The sequence below is a fragment of the Melanerpes formicivorus genome, unplaced genomic scaffold, assembly GCF_026170545.1.
Source record: "Melanerpes formicivorus ecotype bairdi unplaced genomic scaffold, bMelFor1.0.p_v2 SCAF_1, whole genome shotgun sequence".
Lineage (NCBI taxonomy): Eukaryota > Metazoa > Chordata > Aves > Piciformes > Picidae > Melanerpes > Melanerpes formicivorus.
The window spans coordinates 67,348,102-67,371,669 of record NW_027142353.1 but is presented as its reverse complement, the minus strand read 5'-3'; the positions used below and the strand labels follow the sequence as shown (position 1 = coordinate 67,371,669).

At 44.5% G+C, this 23,568-nt stretch overlaps 1 protein-coding gene across 1 annotated transcript in view; it reads right to left on the bottom strand.

The window, feature by feature from the left end:
• The window catches only part of NOX4 (NADPH oxidase 4), a 131,268-nt gene that overhangs the window by 8,844 nt on the left and 98,856 nt on the right, over window positions 1-23,568 (bottom strand). Inside the window, exons 14-17 of the mRNA XM_068145783.1 lie at window positions 8,502-8,621; window positions 4,500-4,608; window positions 3,087-3,155; window positions 938-1,038 (exon numbers count right to left, since the gene is read on the bottom strand). Coding sequence (XP_068001884.1) covers window positions 938-1,038; window positions 3,087-3,155; window positions 4,500-4,608; window positions 8,502-8,621 — 399 coding nt within the window. The remainder of the gene's footprint in view (window positions 1-937; window positions 1,039-3,086; window positions 3,156-4,499; window positions 4,609-8,501; window positions 8,622-23,568) is intronic.

The window sequence follows — 23,568 nt, the reverse complement described above, 5'->3', positions numbered from 1 at the left end:
GCCCTCAGAATTTCTCGAGAGCCAGGGATCAGTGTCCCATAGACATACCCAACCTCAGAAGAGAAGAGTTAATAAATCATGAGCACCTTTGGAAGTGCATTAGAGGACAAAAAATTCTTGAGGGAAAGTTCTGCAGGGTGAAGCACGCACGACCACTTAACCTGGTGCACCCAAATGACTATTAACAGCTGAGGGTGCTTTGCTCCCACCCCACTGACTTTGACAAAGGTGGATTAGGGAAGACTCACACAATCCTTTCTACCAGATCAGCTTCTGAAGGAGAAACAAAGGGTTAAATACTCAAACTACAAAGCTGGATTTGGACAAAGACATTCCATCAGTCTAATTGCCTGTCTTCCCTGGTTTACAGCTGTCTTGTTTCAGATCATAGTCTGTTTGCCCAGCACAGTAAAAAGGCATTGCTCAGTCTTTAGGAAAGAGTGAAAAAGTGCCAGGAATCTTCAAAGACAATATATATGCTGTATAAAATCACTACAGGGCAGTCAGCTTTGTCCTGGTGCATTCTGTTTGTAAAGCAGCAGGACAAAGCACGGCAATGACAGTAGAAGCCAACAATTCAAAAGGCAAAAATTACAACTTTATATAGAAAACCAGCATATGTTGTAAGCAAGATATTGCCAGGGACAAGAACACCTCTGTGCAGTCAGATGGAAATCTATTGCTTTTATTTTCTGGGCCACTGAACATCCTAGCTGCATGAAAAGATGAACTGCTCAGAGTGTAAAGAAAAAGCGTCGGTTTGTAGTTTGCACAGCCTATCTCTCACAACAAAGTATTAGATAAGTTCAACATCAGTAGCTTAAACATTACCCTCTGCAATGAAAGCCAAAGAATGTTTTCACACAAACATAGCTGGGGACTGATAGTAATCCCCAGCCTCCCAGCTGTGGCATCCTTCAAGCAGCCTGGTACTCACCGCCTGTTACACTTCGCTATCTCATCAAGAAGGAGCTTCCAGCGGGGTCGTCCAATCAAAAGCCTTGAGTTTAAAGCTTGATATTTTTCACCAATTATTTTCTGCAAGAAACAAGAATTTCCATTCTGCCTGAATCTGCAAATTGCCTCCTGTCACCCAGGGCTCCCATTTCTGACACTGGCTGACTTACCACACCGCTGAGGTGTAAAACCCGCGCACAAGTATCAGACAGTTGTGATTAAAACCGCAGCCATTTCATGCACCAGTACCCTGCTCACTGCCTCTTCAATGGCTCTCCTTGGTGTTCATTATACATTGTTCCTCATGCAGCTGCTCATTAATCTCCCCATTACTTTTAAACCAATTTATTTAAGCCATAAAACAATAACCATCCTCCTATTATTCATTCCCTCATTGGCCTTTAATGCTAAGCTGGAAGAAACACTGCTGATGCAAAAATCATATTTCTGTCTGAAGTCTCTTTTTTTAACTTTGGACAAGTAACTATTAAGATGACTAGGCCTGAAAAAGTAACAAGGGAAGAGCCTTATGTTTCTCCCTGAGACTAGTTTGCCAGCTGTTTTGAGGTGCTCTGACGGCAGAAATGAGCTGAAACTGCTCCCCAAACGGAACTTGACCCGTTCCAGCAATGCTAATATACCAGCACTCTGCTAATGTGAAATGCCACCCAATTGCAGGGCATTACCTTTCCTTGGGTATCTGTTCTCATGAGATAGAAAGGCAGAGAGGTTACATCTCTTCTTGGCTCCCACATTCACCCCACTGAACAACCTAAAACATTGCTCATCGTAATGCAAAGACAGTCTTGGCTAATTCACCCTCTGTTGCCCTCTCATGTTCAAGAGGCCTTTGCTGAAGGATGGGCTTTGTTCCCTGTTGTCACCCAGGCATGAGCAAAGGGAGCATGAAGCAAAACTGCCATAATTTTGGTTGCAGTCAACACTTTGGACTAACATCAGTGAACACATAAGCTGCACAGCGATAGAGACCTGAGGTTCTCAAATTCCCCCTTGAGTGATCATGAGCAGCACTGTGGTTTATGCCAGTTCTGCTCAACAGTCACAAAAGAAAAGTGACCTTAAGGAAAGATTTTAAACAAATTTGCCTTTAAATAAACTTAGTAGCTGCCTGATGTGTGATACTGGAAAGCTTGCATTGGGTTCTCTGTTATTACAATCTGCCTGTGTCATTGCAATGCAGGCCTGCATCAGGTTTTAATTTTAACCTAACAATTACACACCAGGTCCATCAAGGAGGCATTTTCAGGCATCCCATTTCTATCAACAAATGCTGTCCAGGCATTACATTTGTGCAGCACTTTCCAGAACCACTGTAGCTGTCACCTCATTTAGACTACTGGATAGTGTTCCTACCAAAGCTGTGAATCTTATCTCCACCTGATACCAGGCAGATCAAAATCCTCTGGGCGTGATTTCTCACTGCATTTCATGTTTTGTAGCAATTGTCAGGCTTGGTTCTGGGCCCTCTGCAGTCAGTGGAAAGCTTCCAAGCACAGCAGGAATAAGAATCAAGCCTCGGCTCATGTGCTAAATAATGTAAAATGAAGACCACAAGTGTAAACAGCTACAGGAGATGCCAAGAGCTGGGAAATTAGCTTAGCTTTGGGGCTAGCAGTACACAATAATTGGCAGTTCAGTGCAACTTCCAGCCTTACATATCAAGAAATCTGACTTCTGTCTACATTTGAGGCAAAGAAATACAAAGCTTTTAAAAATAGTTTCTCTCAAGATATTTACTTGAAAAGGAGATTTGAGCTTGAAAGCTCCTGGAACTATTCTGTATTGATTCTTAGCCCAGGAATGTTGCAGATTTCCCAGCAAACATGGACAACCACCTGATCCATGGCCTGGCCTGGAAGGACCTCTGTCCTGGAAAAGGAAGATACAGATTTCTGCCTACATCTCATCAAGTCAAGGCTACTAGACTGGATTCCCTTAATGCCATGGGGATGGACTTGCTCTCTTGCCCTAGCAATGAGTCAACCACTTGAGTTTATAGCCTCGTTTCCTGTTTTTACAGTAATTCCCTTTTGCATTTGACTGGCAGTTTTGCATTGCCTGCTACCACAAGGTTTAGTTTGGTTTGCAAACATTGTTTAGCCACATACCTGCATTCCATCTGTTTGACTGAGGTACAGCTGGATATTTATATAGTCTGGTCGATTCTCCTGCCAAAGCTGGGAAGATGATAAAAACACCTAGTCAGGTAATATCCCTTCTCTTAAGGTAAGCCTAGAGCCACTTGTGCCTACTAGACTAAGCGACATGGGTTTCAGCATCAGTGAAGCAAGATTTGTAATGAAGGAGATACACGAGCACAGCCCCTCTTTAAACTCCTGAATATTGCACATCATGGTGCGTACACAACAGCATTCTAGCAAGTGACTTCACTCTTAAAAACCACCAAAAATGTAAAACTCCCTCCATTCCTGATCTTTCTACTAGCCAGAGGGCTAAAGGCCACTCAGAATCCTCAGCATTCATTTTCTTCTTCCACCTTTAAAATTCCACAGTTAAGTGTCCAGACTACTGGTACACAGGAACACTGTGCCCTCTGAGGAGAGGCTGAGGGAGCTGGGGGAGTTTAGCATGGAGAAGAGGAGGCTAAGGGAAGATCTTATTGCTCTCTACAACTACCTGAAGGGAGGTTGTAGCCAGGTGGGGGTTGGTCTCTTCTCCCAGGCAGCCCACACCAGAACAAGAGGACACAGTCTCAAGCTGTGCCAGGGGAAGTTTAGGCTTGAGGTGAGGATAAAGCTCTTCCCAGAGAGTAATTGGCCACTGGAATGTGCTGCCCAGGGAGGTGGTGGAGTCACCATCACTGGAGATGTTCATAAAAGGATTGGATGTGGCACTTAATAGAATAGAATAATAAAGAAAAATAAACTTGAAGCCATGGTTTAGTTAGTCATGAGGTGTTGGGTGATAGGTTGGACTTGATGATCTCTGAGGTCTTTTCCAACCTTACTGATCCTATGAACTACTGGTGACAGGTACTCAAACCATTCTGTGCAGCTTCAACAATACATGGAGTCTGGGTCAGGTAGCCCAAGCAGAAGTACTGCTGGAGCTCACCTATTTGGAGCAAGGCTGCCCTGCTCTACTGCATGCCAGTTGTGTGGTGTGGACATACCTTGCATTTACTTAGTTGTCAGCATCCCTCCAAACAACACTCATTGGAGCAGAGTAGAGCAGAGCGGGATGGGATGGGATGGGATGGGATGGGATGGGATGGGATGGGATGGGATGGGATGGGATGGGATGGAATGGAATGGAATGGAATGGAATGGAATGGAATGGAATGGAATGGAATGGAATAGACCAGGTTGGAAAAGACCTTTGAGATCATTGAGTCTGACCTATCACCCAACACCATCTAATCAACTAAACCATGGCACCAAGTGCCTCATCCAGTCTCTTCCTCAACACCTTCAGTGATGGTGACTCCACCACCTCCCTGGGCAGCACATTCCAATGGCCAATCTCTCTTCCTGTGGAGAATTTCTTCCTAGCATCATTACCTTGTTACGTAACATACAGAGCAGATCTGCAAACCAGCGGAAAGATTCAATGTCCCTGCACACCCATATGAAGTAGAGTCTTCTGAGTTTGTAGCATTTCCAGTCATCACTTGAAAATAAAATGTTTAGGCAATTAAAATAAATAAATAAAAATCACCATTTACAAGGGAAAAATATTCAGATGGTTTATATTCATTAGTGGAAATGTGGATTCCCGTCAGAAGCTAACTGCTAAGTTGGCCTCCATCCTCCATGATACATCAGACACTGACAAGGCCAATATTGGTATTGGGATGGGAATATTGTATCTCTAGCACAGACCTAACTCCCTTCACAGACAGTGTTTCTGCATTAGGAGCTTGTCAGCTGTACAGATGACTTGGGCAGCAAATATGGATTCATGTATCATCATAAAACTTTTAGCTCAAAGCCAAGCAGACATTCTAAGTTCAAGGGTATTATGGCAATTCTTTATTAGGTTTATAAAGCCACCCATAAGACAAAAATATTGACAAATGCAATAATGTCAGGACTTAATTCTGCCTTTCTATGTGAAAGGCTCTGGTTGATTATAATTAATACTGTAGGGAAATCATAAAGACCAAATCAAATCAGAGCTCCATTGTGTTAGAGAACTGTGAGATATATTACAGTCCTCAGAAAATGCTGGTGAGCAAAGTGCAGTCATGGACAGATTCTAGCACTGCAGTTAGAAAAAACAGAGGACTATCATCTTAGCTTCCTAATTCAAATACAGCACAAATATAGCACAAAGGGAGGACTGGAATGAGCTGGGAAATAAAACAGATGTGAAAAAAAAATCTCAATGATTGATAAGTTCAAAGAAAGCAGATATAGATGGGAAGTATCATTTTGGCTGGCCAGTGCTGTTTGCTGTTATTCTGATGGTCAGTGCACAGACTGTGTCCTCCTTTTCCTACTAAAACAATATTCAGACAGAGAAGGCCACAGCCTGTCAACTTCAAACATCTAGTCCCAGGAGCCAAACCTAGATGAAAAGTTTCATGACACATCTCACCATACCCACTGTGCATTATTTCAAACAGCATATCCAACAAGGGTGTATTATTAATAGATCTAAATAAATGACAGCTCCAACCATTGCCTTAACTTCCCATCCCACTAACCTCCACTGCAAGCCCGAGGAGCAAGGACAGGCACACTCTCAGCAGCATGTAGAGGCTGAGAGTTCACCTTTCAGATAAATTCCCCATAGAGAGTGCTTTAAGAGTAGGGAGGACAATGTCTTTCAAGTCCTGATTTCAGCTCTTTTCATTTGTCCTAGTTTCAGCTGGGGCAGAGTTTATTTTCTTCCTGCTAGCAGGGACAGTGCTGCATTTTGGATTTTGCATGAGAGTAATGTTGACCAGAGAGACACAATATTGGTTGATGCTAAGTAGTGCTTATCCTAAGTCAAGGATTTTTCAGTTTCCCTGCACTCTGCAAGTGCAAAGGTACACAACAAGCTGAAGGGCAGCATGGCCAGGGCAGTTAACCTGATCCAGCCAAAGGGATATTCCATGCCATGGAACATATGGGGCTGTTCAGTCTGGAGAAGAGAAGGCTCTGAGGTGACCTAATTGTGGCCTTCCAGGATCTGAAGTGGGCTACAAGAAGGATGGGGAGGGACTGCTCAGGATCTCAGGTAGTGATAGGACTAGGGGGAATGGAATGGAGCTGGAGGTGGGGAGATTCAGGCTGGAGGTGAGGAGGAAGTTCTTCCCCATAAGAGTGGTGAAGCCCTGGAATGGGTTGTCCAGGGAGCTGGTTGAGTCCCTGTCCCTGGAGGTGTTTAAGCCCAGGCTGGACGAGGCTCTGTCCAGCCTGATCTAGTGTGGGGTGTCCCTGCCCATGGCAGGGGGGTTGGAACTAGATGATCCTTGTGGTCCCTTCCAACCCTGACTCATACTATGATACTATGATATTGCTCAGTATGTAAGGGGGGGAATTTGGCCAGAAGGAGCTGGATCACTGCTTAGGGACTGATTAGGTATCAGTCAGTGGGTGGTGAGCAATTGCATTGTGCATCACTTGTTCTTTCCTTGGGTTTCACCTCTCTCTCATTTTGTTATGTTCCTTTTAATTATAATTAGTATTGTTGTTATTATTACCATTTCTTTTAATTACTAAACTGCAAGGGAAGTGAGAGAGCAGTTGTGTGGAGCTTAGTAGCTGTTTGGGGTTAAAAACCCAACAAAACTGTTGAGCTGCAAAACGGTATTTCCTCCATCTTCTTCTGACTACCTATATTAAGACAAGCCCTTAGGAAGGGTCACAGCCTGGTCAGATGTGACAAGATAACTACGAGCACTAGCAAGGAAAATAAGTGCCTTTCACCACAAGAAGGGGATAAAAGGAGATAAAAATACAGGCATTCTGTATTGAAATGCTCTAGCTGGGTAACAAAACACCATCCTCAGTGAGAAAGAGGCTGGGCTGCAAGACTTCATGATGTCAGTCAAGCATAAATTTAAACTAGCAGCTCAGACACATATGCCTGGGTCTACCTCCAGCAGGATATGTCATGCAATAAGGGTGCAACCCCCCATGACATCCAAATCCACCTCCATAGAACACTTCTGTGTTTTCATGTTACCACTGCCCACAGTAAGTCCTTATTTACAGCCCCTTCTGCATGGAAGTCCCTAGCTTTCCTTCATGTAAGTTGTATTTTCTTCAAAATAGGGCACAGAGTTCAACAGTTAAGCTGAGGGAAGAGCAGGAGTAGGAACTAAATTGTATACATACAACAGGAACACAACTGGTACAAGAAATAAATGACAATGTCAACAAGCTTCTGACCTCCCCCAGACCTGCATGTCCTTGACATAACAGGACTGGCCCTGCTGCCCTGCAGTCTTGGCATCATAAAGCAGTCTGTGTGTTCACACCTGCCAATTTCTGTTTCTAAGCCAGGGCAAAGACAACAGGCAGATCATTTACCAAAGCAGTGCTTTGTTGATGTTTAAATACTGAGAAGGGATCAGGCTAAGACTTACTCCTTCCCAGAATCACTGAATGATTTGGCTTGTAGTGTTCACAAGGGGAAAATGGGTTACAAATGTAGGTTATGGGCCTGGCTACTTGGAAGCCAGTTTATGTCTTTATCTAGACAAACAGATATTGCACAAACATTTGGACACTACCCTATGGCAATGTCTGTGCAAGTTCCTACAGCCCCTGATAATACAAGGGCAAACATCTCATTACTTGCTGCTGGGCCATCATTATGACCTGTGGCATTCTTGCTCAACACTCCCAAGGATCATTCATCATGAGGAAAACGATCATCTTACCCACCTGAGACCCAGGCTTTCAGCAGATACATAGCCTCTTTTTGAGAGTATGATCAGTACACTCTCAGGGCAAAGACAATGAGGGAGCCCAAGATGGTCTTTATGGCTGCAGCACTATGAGACAGGTGGGACTGGTAATTTTCAGAAGTGCTTAGTGCTGTAGCATCCAGCCCAGACCAAAGACAGATGAACATGCACAGCATCTAAATTACAGGGGTTTAACTTCACTCTGGAGTTAGAGCTGGCCAGTGGCATGATCAGCTTCAAACAAATGCTTCAGCTGTGCAGTGTAAAACCCTCCCAAAGCCAGCTGGTCTTTCAATACTTCAGGGAAAGTTTGCTGCTTTAGTTGGCTCTTTATACAGTCCCTGTGAAATAGTCCAGTGACTGAAGCAAGTTTCACACAGTGCAGGATGTGGTGGAAAACATGACACTGATGTGACAGAGAGAGAAGAGGTGAAAGCTCTGGTCTGAATAGGATGTCAAAGCCTTTAAATTAAAACAATAACAAAAAATCTTTGGGCTGTTTTATAGTCTGTATGAGATGATTCAGACTCTGCAAGGGGCACCCCAGTCCTCCCCAAGGAATCATTCACTTATGCTAATGGAAGTTTTAAGGCTTTCTGATAATCACTACTATGGTAAATTGGGGGGAAATGACTTTAAAAGGCCTAAGCTCACTTACAGCAGTGTGTTGAGGACTGATGCAAATGGTGTAACTCCAATACCTCCAGCTACACAGAGGCTGACCTCATAGTTTAGGGATTCCTCAAAGGGACTTCCAAAAGGTCCATCCACATACAGTCTGTAGAAAAAGCAAAGAGAACACTTTTACAGAAAGCTGCTAAAATCAGAGAGATGAAAAGTGAGGGGAAATTGAAACCCTACAAAGAATTTGGTATTGACTTTCTCCTAGTCTTTGCATATAAAATGTGAGAATAGAATAGTTTCATAGTTTCATTCAGGGTTGGAAGGGACCACAAGGATCATCTAGTTCCAACCCCCCTGCCATGGGCAGGGACACCCCACACTAGATCAGCCTGGCCAGAACCTCATCCAGCCTGCTCTTAAACACCCCCAGGGATGGGGCCCAAACCACCTCCCTGGACAACCCATTCCAGGGTTTCACCACTCTCATGGTGAAGAACCTCCTCCTCACCTCCAGCCTGAATCTCCCCACCTCCAGCTTCATTCCATTCCCCCTAGTCCTATCACTACCTGAGATCTTGAGAAGTCCTTCCCCAACCTTCCTGTAGGCCCCCTTCAGATACTGGAAGGCCAGAATAGAATAGAATAGAATAGAATAGAATAGAATAGAATAGAATAGAATAGAATAGAATAGAATAGAATAGAATAGAATAAGACTAGAATAGGATTAGATTAGAATAGGAGTAGATTAAAATAGGAGTAGACTAGGATAGGATGGAATGGAATGGAATGGAATGGAATGCAATAGAATAGAATGGAATGGAATGCAATAGAATAGAATAGAACAGAATAGAACAGAACTAACCAGGTTGGAAAAGACCTTCAAGATCATCAAGTCCAACCCATCACCCAATACCATCTAATCAACTAAACCATGGCACCAAGTGCCTCATCCAATCTCTTCTTAAACACCCCCAGTGATGGTGACTCCACCACCTCCCTGGGCAGCACACTCCAATGGCCAGTCACTCTCTTTGGGAAGACCTTCTTCCTAACAGACCCTTGTCTCAGGTATTAGAGGGAAAAGAAAGTGTGGAACTGGAAACAATAGTATAGGAGTAAAAATGAGTTTGGCTAGGCCTGCACAGGAGGTTTACCTCTTCAACATCACAAAGAGCTGACATGGACAACAGGTTAAAAACAATCTATCTTTCCTGGCCTCACATAGTACTTTTCAAGACCCTTCAGGGGACATAAATAAGATGTGACACATATCTGTCCTGCAACATGCAAGAGGAACTAATCAACATTTGTCTACTCCCTCACTTCTCATCCAGACCCTTGGAAATGTGATTTATCCCAATCATAAAGGATACCTGAAGAGGTACAAAAATCACTGAGTTGTAGCCTTGAGTTGAGTTGAGTTGTAGCCTTTTTGTCTCATGCCTTTCATTGTTATAAGTTTTGTCCCTCTGTCTTTAATGACAGAATAGACTAGACTAGACTAGAATTAAACAGGTTGGAAGAGACCTTTGAGATCATTGAGTCCATCCTATCATCCAACACCATCTAATTAACTAAACCATGGCACCAAGCACCCCACCCCAAGCACCCCAAAGAGCTTTAGCATATATTAGTACTATACCACACATGTACTGATCTATTATGCAACTAAACTATACATACTCTATGTCTAATGAAAGGGCACAAGCTTTCTCCTTTGTAACATCAGCCAGAGAATCAAAGGCAGTGAAGATGTTTGTTTCAAAACAAAGTCTTCCAACCCTCATCTGATTCTTGTTGAGGGCTGGATCTTAGCCACAACTTAAGATGTCAGTCTGCTATTTCCTTTAGTTTTGTGGTCTGACCCTTGGCATCTTACTGCTCAAGACAATATCTTGTTTGGGTGTGTTTGGCCATTCTTGTCCTTTCCAGGAAATTTCTCTCAGGCTTCTATTGCTGACATCCTGATGTCTCATTTGTTAGATTCCTTCTTCTACTACAGAGAAGTAGCTATGTTCTGAAGGATTTGGAAGCAAACAGACTGATCCCTAATTGTGCCCTGCCTTATAAACTCCTTTCTTGGCTCTTGGTGTCCTGCCTGGAGAGAAAGGGCCAGCCACAGTAATCATCAGAAAGCACTGGAAGTGCTGGCAGTAGGTGTTTTTAAGTAACCAAAATTCAGCACTGATATTCCTCACTAAGCAATCTGCAAGCAAAATGTCCTGAAGCTTTATTTCTCTCTTTACATTTTGAAGTCACTGTTCAACAAACATTCTCTTGGAGGATCTCACAGATCAGGGTATGTTAGTTCTAGCATGAAGAGCACACCAGAAAAATGAATTAATTCCTCATTTAGCACAGATAAATTATTTTGCACAATGGGGCCACACACACACAAAACATTAAGTGGACATGTGCACACAATATAAGCAGAACTTTAAAGTATCTTCTCATTAAATGCTTCCTGTTACACAACACTTTATACCCCATTTGCTTGAAATTGCTTTAGTTCCCACTAATGAAATGGTACCGCTGGTGATGCACAATGCAGCAGCAGCTGCTTTAGGAGACCTTCTGAATGTTGCACTGCCATTTGAGGAGGTAAAGGAGCAACTCCTATTTCAATAAATAACAGGAGAAATGTAGAGAGCAGGCCATTACTCTGAAATTAATCTGGGCCAGGGGACATTTTGGGAGAGCTCCACAAATGCTCCGGGTCTCAGATGCACATCGCAACAGAGATCTCATTTTGGGTAGGGCAAAAAGAAAAGAGAAAGTTACTGAATAATGAAAACCAGCAACTGAAGTTCACTGTCATTCCTGGCATACCACTTACAGCTATTATCCTAATCAGATTCTGCCTAGCTGGTAAAACCTGGAGAGTTGATTCTGAAGGCATGAACGGTACAAGCGTCGGCCTGCGGGGAATTCCTCGCAGTCTGCAGAGGCAGCACTAAATTTCATCTGTATATAGAGACTGAAAGGCAACATTCTGCAGGAAAAACACAAGCAAACACCACAGAAGCAAACCAACAAAGGAGATCTTTCCACAAATCACCACAGTGGATGTGACAATAGTCATACACTCTACCACTCAGCAGGACTGCGTGTAAGACTATCTGCAGTATGCAAGTACATCTGATCTGAGAAGGGATGATTGCTGCTGAATGCCACTGAAATCATTAGCAGTTGCAAGATGCTACACCAGATCTGGTCACCACAAACCAGACAAAGCCTGGTGCACAATTGCATGCCAGAAATTCAAGAAACAACCTGCAATTAAGTATGTATTTTGGTCAGATTGCTCCAGTTTGTGGCCTATTAGCCCCATCTGGCCCGCAAAATATTTCTCTGTGCCCACTGTGTCATCCTCTGAGGGAGTGAGGAGCAGTTGTTTGGACAGCAAATGCAGTCAGAGAAGCCAAGAGGCTCCTGCTGTGCCTGCATGTGGTCCAGCACAGGACAGCCAGAAGTCACTGCTTCCAAGTGTGAGAAAGAGAAATGGGGAAAAAGCTGGGGCAGTATTGCTACGGCGTTAACCCACTCCAGAAGACTGCCTGAAAAGACTGATGCCAAGGATGCCATGGAAGATTTTGTTTGATGTCATAAACATGCAGTATTTAATCCCATTTTACTATGGGGATAATTTATAACTAAAGGAAACGTGTCTCTGATGCCTTGAAGGATGTGGTTATTTAGGAACTGATCCTTCTTTTATTCGAGTCAATGAAAGAAACAAACTTCCTGCTGCTGTATCAAGCAGCACAGAGATGAACAGAGTGGTGATTCAGGCACAGACAGCATTCAATACAAAGACAGAGAAGCCAAGAGAGGTGAGGTGACTTTCTGTCTCTTCTTCTTATCACACTATTGTGCTGTGCTCTCCTATCAGCCCCACCCCAGCTTTAATTTAACTAACATGAAGGAAGGGAATGTCACTATACTCAAAGTGTTGAAATTCCCCCCTCAGGCCAACTTATTCAGACAACAAACAGTTCTTTTCACATGTACTCATTTCCAATCCTAGAAGTGCTCTCAGTTATTCTGGCACAATGTCTTAGCTCAGAGACTGGGAAAAAAAGCTCCACAAAACAGAATACAACAGAAAAAAAACCCCAACAGTAGAGCATGTTATTGAAAAGCATCTTCCAGAGAGCTGGTGAAGATGCTTTCTATTTAAAGCACACTTACATTCTACAGTACAGCAGTACAGAAATAGCCAAGTAGCTTGTTCCAGTGGTGGGCAGTGCAACTGCACTAACAGGAGGCTGTCCCTAAACCAGAGAGTTGTACTGCATCTGAGATTCAAGTTGCCTTCCCAAGGAACTGCATAGTGATGTGTGGAGATCTCTGTGAGACCAGGACCTCAGTGTCATGCTTTTCTTCAGAGTGGAGGTACCCTCAGTAAAGTTTAACACTTACCCTGTACTTCACTACCTGACTGCAATGCTGGTATTGCTCCATTTTTCTTCCCCCCCCGGCCCCAGTCTGTGAGGCATTACTTAGGATGCTAGTAGAATAACACATGCACAGGGGAGTTAATTCCACAGCTTGGTAATTAAAGGAGTACTAATATTTGCAAGCTGAAGAAAATGCTTAGATACCAAGAACTTCACAGGACACAGAAAGTGAAGTCCTAGTGACTGAGTTTTGTGTCAAAACTCTCACCAACGTGCACAGAGTAAGGACTTTGCCCAGCAGCAGAACCATAGAATCAATAAGGCTGGAAAAGTCCTCAGAGATCATCAAGTCCAACCTAGCACCTAACACCTCATGACTAACTAAACCATGGTTTCAAGTGTCATGTCCAATGCCCTCTTGAACACCTCCAGGGATGGTGACTCCACCACCTCCCTGGGCAGCACATTCCAATGGCCAGTCTCTCTTGCTGGGAAGAACTTTCTCCTCACCTCGAATCTAAACTTCCCCTGGCACAGCTTGAGACTGTGTCCTCTTGTTCTGGTTGTCTGAGAGAAGAGACCAAGCCCCACCTGTCTACAACCTCCCTTCAGGTAGTTGTAGAGAGCAGTAAGGTCCCCCCTGAGCCTCCTCTATATCCTAGGTGCAGATTCTATATCCTAGGAGCAGTATTCAGTTTGTCACTAAGACTTAGGTATTAAGTATCTGTGTGAGCACACTCAGTAAGCCTCTCATACAGTTACAAGAGATGCAGTCAGTATAGTTAATGGAGCCTAGAGAGAGATTCAGGGTGTGATGAGTTGTTGTCTGTGCCTGCTGACTGTACTGACTCGATTCAAAATGGCCTTAGAGATGGGTGTCCCTCTGGAACAGCAGCTGAAGGCCAAGTGGAACTGAGGTGACTCTGGGCACCTAGCCTGAGGCACTTCAATCTGGTTCTGCTTATCCACCGAGATAACTGGAGCTTTGCTATCTAGCTCACACAAAAATACACAGGATTAGATGTCTTCATAAGCAGCTGAATCCCTCCCCTGATTCCCTAGGGAAAGCCCGTATCATTGACTTCACTGTTTTTGAATGCTTTTGAATAAACTTCTCCAAAATCACAATAAAACCAAGTCAATAATCCTCCTCCCATGCTCCTGCTCCTCTTTAACTTGTCCTACCAAAACCACAGGTAAGTACTGCCTCCAGGAACTGCCTGCTGGCTGAAACAGTCTCCTTATGCTCCTCTGCTGCTGCAACTCTCATACACCAGAAAGATGCTACCACCTCTCTCTGGTAACCCACAGTTCCAGCCTCCACCTCCACATGATAAATATTCAAACAAGTGCCTTCATGTTCCTCCCACACCACCCTTCATGCCTGGGAGGAAAACTCTGTAAACATCTGCAGCTATTTCATTATTTCAAATTTCTTCTTCAGACTCCTCTTTCCTCTAGTATCTGGAGAAACCCAACAGACCAGAGGTTGACAGTGGTTAGGCTGACAACACGCTTGCTGTATGCAGCTCAGTCACATTCTGCCTCAGTACCATCTCACTGTTTCCTTGAAATTTCCAATTGTATCCATCTCTTGTCTCCTATTTTTCCAGTTGAAGCTGGTTTGGTCAGGGTGATACCTGTGCTGGGTGAGTGTGTGTATCAGGAGAGCTTCCTGATGTACCTGCTTCTTCAGGCCACTAAGATAACAGAAATAAGCGAAGGATCACTGGAAATCATTCAGTTCTGAAACTTACATCTTTCACATCACAGAATCAAAGAATGAATAAGGCTGGAAAAGACCTCAGAGATCATCAAGTCCAACCTGTCACCCAACATCTCAGGACTAACTAAACCATGGCTTCAAGTGCCACATCCAATCCCCTCTTGAACGCCTCCAGGGATGGTGACTCCACCACCTCCCTGAGTAGCACATTGCAACCTTCTCCTCATCTCAAGCCTAAACTTCCCCTGGCACAACTTGTGTCCTCTTGTTCTGGTGCTGGTTGTCTGGGAGAAAAGACCACCACCCACGTGGCTAAAACCTCCCTTCAGGTAGTTGTAGAGAGCAATAAGGTCTCCCCTGAGCCTCCTCCTCTCCAGGCTAAGCAACCCCAGCTCCCTCAGCCTCTCCTCATAGGGTTTGTGCTCGAGACCTCTCCCCAGCCTCGTTGCCCTTCTCTGGACACATGGTAACCTTGCAGAAAGCAAAACTACCTACAGCAGTGTTCCAGACCCCTTTGGAGTCCAAGGCTCAGTTCACATTTTTCAGTGATTTAGCTGCAATGAATTAAGTTATTTGATTTTTTCAAAGCTGCTCTTACTACTAATAAACATTCTCAACCATTTTCTGCAGTAAAAATCATCACAGTTGCTTCATCTTTTGAACTCAACATAGAATACTTCATGTCATTTAAAGCTCAGTTAGTAAGTGTAAAGTCCTAATGCTTCTCATCCAGAAGGATTGTGACTATTGACAGCGTTTCAGTACCAACAGCCTTTCAAAGACCAAGAGCCACCACTGAACAAAGCACCTCATCCTTGGTGTGGATGGGTTTCTGAAACTGCAATGGCTTTCAGGGCTTAAAAGTGTAACAAAATGTGACATCTGGCATGTGAGAGCAGAGATTCCCATGTGCTCTCCTGACACTGTGAAGGATGATGTTTTCATTGAAGAAAACAGCAGCCCCTTTGACAAATAAGCCTGCAACACCCAGCAGAGCCAATTAACTTTAGATGCTATTTTGCTCAAAGCTGCAAATTGCTCTGATTCCAATTCAGATTTCATTAGTCTTTCTTTCCCTTTTTTAACTGATCAATTTCATTTCTGATTGGTTATCATCTTTATTGATGATCTGGATGAGGGCATTGAGTCTATCATCAGTAAATTTGCTGACGACACCAAGCTGGGGGCAGGAGTTGATCTGCTGGAGGGTAGAGAGGCTCTGCAGAGGGACCTCGACAGGCTGGACAGATGGGCAGAGGCCAAGGGCAGCAGATTGAACACATCCAAGTGCCAGGTTCTACACATTGGCCACAACAACCCCATGCAGAGCTACAGGCTGGGGTCAGAGTGGCTGAGAGCAGCCAGGCAGAGAGGGACCTGGGGGTACTGGTCAATGGTAGGCTGAACATGAGCCTGCAGTGTGCCCAGGCCGCCAAGAGGGCCAATGGCATCCTGGCCTGCATCAGGAACAGTGTGGCCAGCAGGAGCAGGGAGGTCATTCTGCCCCTGTACACTGCACTGGTTAGGCCACACCTTGAGTCCTGTGAGTACATCCCCTCCAGGGACAGTGCCCCAACCACCTCCCTGGACAACCCATTCCAGGGCTTAACCACTCTCATGGGGAAGAACTTCCTCCTCATCTCCAGCCTGAATCTCCCCACCTCCAGCTTCATTCCATTCCCCCTAGTCCTATCACTACCTGAGATCCTGAGCAGTCCCTCCCCAGCCTTCTTGTAGCCCCCTTCAGATACTGGAAGGCCACAATGAGGTCACCTGGGAGCCTTCTCTTCTCCAGACTGAACAGCCCCAACTCAGTCCTCAGAACTTAATAAAAATGTCTAATTAATGTCCACAGTACTTATGGAGAGCCCACATTTCTCATTACTGACTATCACAGGGAAAAAAAACCACAACAATTCAGACCTTTTCACTTACTTCATTATAAAGCTCTGTAAAACCACAAAACCCACAATCAAATACAATCATGTGTTCAGGTAACTTTTTTCCCCTGAAGTGCATGGACTTTCTGCATCAAACTCTGGGCTCAATGTTCTTAATTAATGTTGCATTACTTCTCCAGAGTTGCCCTTTTTTTTTATTGCCCTTTATATAATTTTTTTTCTTACCAAAATGTGTCCAAAATGCATTCCTTTGATTAAATATCACATAGGACTTAATTTTATAACAAGGAATCCAATTTTCCACTGATTTCCCTACCAATTAGAGCATCTGTTTTGTGAAGTACCTTGCCTCTCTGTAAATGTGTGTCCTACTGCTTTGCCTCAACTAATAAAGCACAAAAAAAGCATTTCTCTAATGACTGCACCACCCATTGTAACTCACCATGGGAAAATTGAGTTTCTTAGGTCATTAAGTAGTAAGACACTGCAGACCAGCAACCACAATTAGGTTGACTGTGCTGGCTGTCTTTCTCCACAACTATTTCAATGGCACTGCAGTTATCAGCCAACCCCCTGCAAAGAGTGTTTCTGCTTCAGATCAATTCACATCCACATTTGACTTCTGGTCTCTTCCAATGTATACAGGAAGGTTCTTATTGCCTAGGCTGTTCTCTTTGGTGGACATCTCAGACTTGCACCTGCAGATGGTATAGGCCATTCTCACAGGCATTGACAAGAAGGCCAATGGCATCCTGGCCTGCATCAGGAACAGTGTGGCCAGCAGGAGCAGGGAGGTCATTCTGCCCCTGTACACTGCACTGGTTAGGCCACACCTCGAGTCCTGTGTCCAGGTCTGGGCCCCTCAGTCTAGGAAAGATGTTGAGTTGCTGGAACATGTCCAGAGAAGGGCAACAAAGCTGGGGAGGAGTCTGGAGCACAGCCCTGTGAGGAGAGGCTGAGGGAGCTGGGGTTGCTTAGCCTGGAGAAAAGGAGGCTCAGGGGAGACCTTATTGCTCCCTACAACTCCCTGAAGGGAGGTTGTAGCCAGGTGGGGGTTGATCTCTTCTCCCAAACAACCAGCACCAGAACAAGAGGACACAGTCTCAAGCTGTGCCAGGGGAAGTTTAGGCAGGGTGTTAGGAAGAAATTCTTCCCAGAAAGAGAGTTTGACCATTGGAATGTGCTGCCCAGGGAGGTGGTGGAGTCACCATCACTGGGAGTGCTTATAAAGAGCCTGGATGAGACACTTGGTGCCATGGTTTAGTTGATGAGATGGTGTTGGGTAATAGGTTGGACTTGTTGATCTCAAAGTTCTTTTCCAACCTGGTTAATTCTGTCTTCAGAATGAATGATCTTTATGTTGGTATCAGCACTGAGCCATCTTCCTCACTTGGTAAATGATACTCACCAAGAGAGGACATCCCATGTCAGTGGAAACACCTGCAGTGCCAATATCTCAGGGTACTTTGGGATACTTGAAGCAACTGAAGCATATTGAAGCAGTAGTCAAGCAATGGTCAGCCTGATCCTTGTCATGTTCATTGTCATTGTGCTTCAGGTCTGACCTCAAATTCCAGCTTTTATTAGTCAGAGAGGGCAATAAATCCATCCTTTTAATCTCATCTCCCTCATGCAGATCCGCTGTCATTCCCAGGTGTCATTTACATCCTCAACTATGCTGTGCCTTTTGAGTAAACCAGGTAGTGATGATTTCCCAGGTCTCCTCTCCACAAGATCAGGAATGCTTGATTTAACAGATTTAATATTCTGATACACACAGGCATAAGGGTGTTAAAAAAGTGCTAGGTATGATCCTAACATTTCACCCACCCTGTCACTCTTTCTTCTATGATAATGATAATTTCTCCCCTGGTGAACTGACATTTCTGCCTATTCCAACTCATCTTCCTTTTCTTCCACCCACCTCCTGAAATTTGCCAGATCATTCAGAAATTTGAATCCATCAGCTCTGAAACACAGTACCCTTCTGTACTTCTACAGAAGACAGAATTAACCAGGTTGGAAAAGACCTTTGAGATCAGAGTCCAACCGATCACCCAACACCATCTGATCAACTAAACCATGGCACCAAGTGCCTCATCCAGTCTCTTCCTAAACACCTCCAGGGATGGTGACTCCACCACCTCCCTGGGCAGCACATCCCAATGGTCAATCTCTCTTTCTATGAAGAACTTCTCCCTAACACCCAGCCTGAACCTCCCCCTGCACAGCTTGAGACTGTGTCCTCTCTTTGTGTCACCGGTTGTCTGGGAGAAGAGACCAAGCCCCATCTGGCTACAACCTCCCTTCAGGTAGTTGTAGAGAGCAATAAGGTCTCCCCTGAGCCTCCTCTTCTCCAGGCTAAGCAACCCCAGCTCCCTCAGCCTCTCCTCACAGGGCTGTGCTCCAAACCCTGCAAGTAAATACACGTAAATGCATCAAGACTTGGGCAGCACACAATGGATGACATCCCACTACCCAGGGTTCTGCCTATCCACCAAATCTCCTGTTTTTTAAGAACTCACTCTGTACCCATCAGCTGTGACCAATGGTTTAGGTGCTCCACATACCATTTACATTCTTTCTGTTTCAGTTCCCTTAACACTTGCAATTCAAACAAACTGTAAAGTAAAAGTTGGGCTAACAGGTGAACACTTTCTGTTTGTTCATTACTGAGACTCTGAAAACTCCATTTATGCCTCTCTTAATGGTTGTATTCCTCAAACATTTGCTCAAATACCACCATTTTTCTAATGTTATTACTGCTACAGCCACTGTGGTAGTGCCCCAAGGTCCCTAATCAAAAGCTGCTTTCCCCTTTGGGGTAGGAGCTTCACAGAGAACACAAAGAGAAAGGATGAAAGCAGCTGCTTAGGTGCTGTGCTGGGATTCAACCCATGCTCTGCCAGACCTTTCTCAGGAGAATTTGTGCAAGTCACTGACACTGTGTGACAGTCTGTTAGACATCTGTAGTTACATTTTTCAGACAAAAAAGAGCATTAGAATAGTGACTCCACTAAAGTCTGAGGCCCAGAGATGTATCTATAATGGTGGTCACAAACCCATCAGGGTATGGATCACAGCTCTCAATAAGAGAAAAGGACAACAGTACACAAAGCACAGTTTCTAGAGAATAATTAATAATAATAATAATAATAATAATAATAATAATAATAATAAACAACTAGGTTGGAAGAGACCTTCAAGATCATCGTGTCCAACCCATCAACCAATCCAACCCACCTAAACAACTAACCCATGGCACCAAGCACCCCATCAAGTCTTCTCCTGAACACCTCCAGTGATGGTGACTCCACCACCTCCCTGGGCAGCACATTCCAATGGCCAATTACTCTTTCTGGGAAGAACTCTCTCCTCACCTCCAACCTAAACCTCCCCTGACGCAGCTTGAGACTGTGTCCTCTTGTTCTGGCACTGGCTGCCTGGGAGAAGAGACCAACATCTGCCTGGCTACAACCTCCCTTCAGGTAGTTGTAGAGAGCAATAAGGTCACCCCTGAGTCTCCTCCTCTCCAGGCTAAGCAGCCCCAGCTCTCTCAGTCTCTCCTCATAGGGCTGTGTTCCAAACCCCTCACCAACTTTGTTGCCCTACTCTGGACTCGTTCCAGCAAGTCAACCTCCTTCCTAAACTGAGGGGCCCAGAACTGGACACAGGACTCAAGGTGTGGCCTAACCAGTGCAGTGTACAGGGGCAGAATGACCTCCCTGCTCCTGCTGGCCACACTGTTCCTGATGCAGGCCAGGATGCCATTGGCCCTCTTGGCTGCCTGGGCACACTGCAGGCTCATGTTCAGCCTACCATCAACCAGTATCCCCAGGTCCCTCTCTACCTGGCCGCTCTCCAGCCACTCTGACCCCAGCCTGTAGCACTGCATGGTTTCCATCTGTCCATCTGATGGCTTTTGTCTTCAGACCTGATTAATACACAGTTTAAAAAAGTAGTAAGTGATAGCTTCATATCTTATTTGAGAGATCTTGCCAAGGCAAACAAGTGAAAGAAAGGGTAAAGAGCACTGTGGACTAAGGCACCAGCCATATAATTTCCTTGTTAACCATATTTCATCAGTTTGCTTAACCTTACATGACAGTATTAAAACACTTGAGTGCACAAGGCTTTTTTACTGCCAGTGGCCCAAAGATAATAAACCCAAATGTGATTTAGAAGCACTTGCAATATGGTTTTTCACTCCTGTGAACAAGTTTTATGGTTCAATGTCCCTTGAACTTTCATCCTTCAAGGGACCTTCAGTGCAGAGAAAAACAGACCCCAAACTAAGCAGAATCAAGATATCTTTTGTGGTATTACTGGATGCTAAATATTTCAGTCATGACTGCTCTTGAACATCATAAGAAGGATGGAACAGGAGAACAAGCCAAGTTTAACTGGCTTTTAATTGCCAAAGCATTTCCATGTGGTGCAGATTCCATTCACTGGTGCCAGAATCTGAGAGCAGGGCCAAATAACTAACAACAAAGTTAATTCAGTGAGGAGGAACTCCATTTGAGCATGTATAGCTAGTGCAGCCAATATAGATATAAATGGGTTTCTTAAGCTTCCTGTGATGCTCTTTAGAATTGCTTGCAACAATTCCTTAAAGGGGATTCCTTAATTCTAATGCCAATGTCCACCGAGAGAAATAAAAGTTAACCACCAACCACTATACTGCCAGTTACTGCCATCTAGTAACATGTAGGCAAACACACCAAAATGCATCCAAACCACAAAGCACCGCTGCAGAGGGGGCAGTGAAAGCTAGGAGAGTTCCCCTGCTCAGAAGAGCTGCTTGTGCTGACTCTGAAAGAAGGAAACAGGGGCTGAGCCCCAGGGGACAGCACTTCTGCTGCACTTAAAACTTGGAATTACATGCTCAAGTGCATGCTAATGGCATCATGGGTGAAAGAGGCCTTGGAGATGGCAACCTCACAGCCTGTTATCTCCTGGGGACACAGCAGTTCACAAATAAATTAATGAGACATCCTTTAAACCCTCCTCCCCAACAGGAAACAGAAGGAGCTCAAGTTGTCCACCAGTAGCAGCAATACTTGTCTGTCACAGAAATACAGTGCCCAGAGGCTCTCATTACAATCAAAGCCTTCTGCAGCTGAACAAGCTCATTATATTTTGCTCTGCTGATCCCGTAAGGTAAACCTGCTCTTTTGAATTAAGCTATCTTGCTCTATGCAATATGTGGACTGTGCATGAAACAGAAAGCTGCATCTGTCTTCCTTCTCTTCTTCCCTCTCTTCCTTCCTTTTCAGACCACACAACATTCAGCATCACTGCTCCCTCCCAAGCTGTTCAGAAACCAAACTTCTCATAGATATATTTTTTTTCAGTTCTCCAGCATGTTTGACATATGTGAGCTAAAACTAAATTTCATGGCATCTCCTTGGGACAAAGAGGTCAGGGAGGCTGGCAGGTAACACAGAATACAGAATTAACCAGGTTGGAAAAGACCTTTGAGATCATCAAGTCCAAACTATCACCCAACACTATTTAATTAACTAAACTATGGCACCAAGTGCCTCATCCAGTCTCTTCTTAAACACCTCCAGTGATGGTGACTCCACCACCTCCCTGGGCAGCACATTCCAATGGCCAATCTCTCTGTGAAGAACTTCTTCCTAACATCCAGCCTAAATCTCCCCTGGCACAGCTTGAGACTATGTCCTCTTGTTCTGTTGCTGCTTGCCTGGGAGAAGAGACCAACCCCCACCTGGCTACAACCTCCCTTCAGGTAGTTGTAGAAAGCAAATGATTGTCCTCCACAGGAAATTAGCTTTTTTGGGGTAGAAAGCAGTATACCATTTCACTTGGACCTAACCAAAATATGGATCAAATGACTTCTACACTCTGCAGAGCAGCTGTAACCTTTCAGGCCAGCAGCCCTTACCCTTCCCACTCAGAAACACTGACACACCACTGAATTGTCTATTGTATTACCCTAACTAATGGATTTTAGTACTCTCTGCTCTTTCTTGCAGCTATTGGTGAAAAATGATGGGAAATTTGAGTTCAGTGTACAACTCTGCCAGATTTTATCTTCTACCAACTTGAATGAAGTGCCAGCTTCCTGGATTTGAGCTAAGTGAGTGGGATCTCTCCAACACACTTCAAACTCTCACTGATGCAGCAAGCTGAAATCCTAGAACTTCCCTTGAAAACTGCAGTTGCAGAAAACACTCTTGACATAGTTAAGATGACAGAATTTCATCTTCACAGGGCCCAAATGGCCAGGATTAGGATGCCTGCACAAGTTAACATTCGAATAGAATAAACCAGGTTGGAAGAGACATTCAAGATCATCGTGTCCAACCCATCAACCAATCCAACCCACCCAACAGCTAACCCATGGCACCAAGCACCACATCAAGTCTCCTCCTTAACACCTCCAATGATGGTGACTCTACCACCTCCCTGGGCAGCACATTCCAATGGCCAATCACTCTCTCTGTGTAGAACTTCTTCCTAACATCCAACCTAAACTTCCCCTGGCACAGCTTGAGACTGTGTCCTCTTGTTCTGGTGCTGGTTGTCTGGGAGAAGAGACCAACACCTGCCTGTCTACAACCTCCCTTCAGGTAGTTGTAGAGAGCAATAAGGTCACCCCTGAGTCTCCTCCTCTCCAGGCTAAGCAACCCCAGCTCCCTCAGTCTCTCATCATAAGGCTTGTATTCCAAACCCCTCACCAACTTCATTGCCCTTCTCTGCACTCGTTCCAGCAAATCAACCTCCTTCCTAAACTGAGGGGCCCAGAACTGGACACAGGACTCGAGGTGCAGCCTAACCAGTGCAGTGTACATCTATGTGACTTGCCTCATCCAAGTTGAAAATGCATCTGTCGATGAAGCACAAGAAAATGTATGGCCCAGCTCTGCCATCATTTCTTTTCCATTGCTCCAGTAAAAACAGTGCCATGTGATGAAGAAATTGTCACTGACCCTTTCCAATGATATGTTTTTTCCTAACAACATAAAACCCACAGCACAATAAATAAACTACAAATACCTTTCAAAGTCTGTTCAAAGAGCAAGTGCAAATACCTTTGTTTTG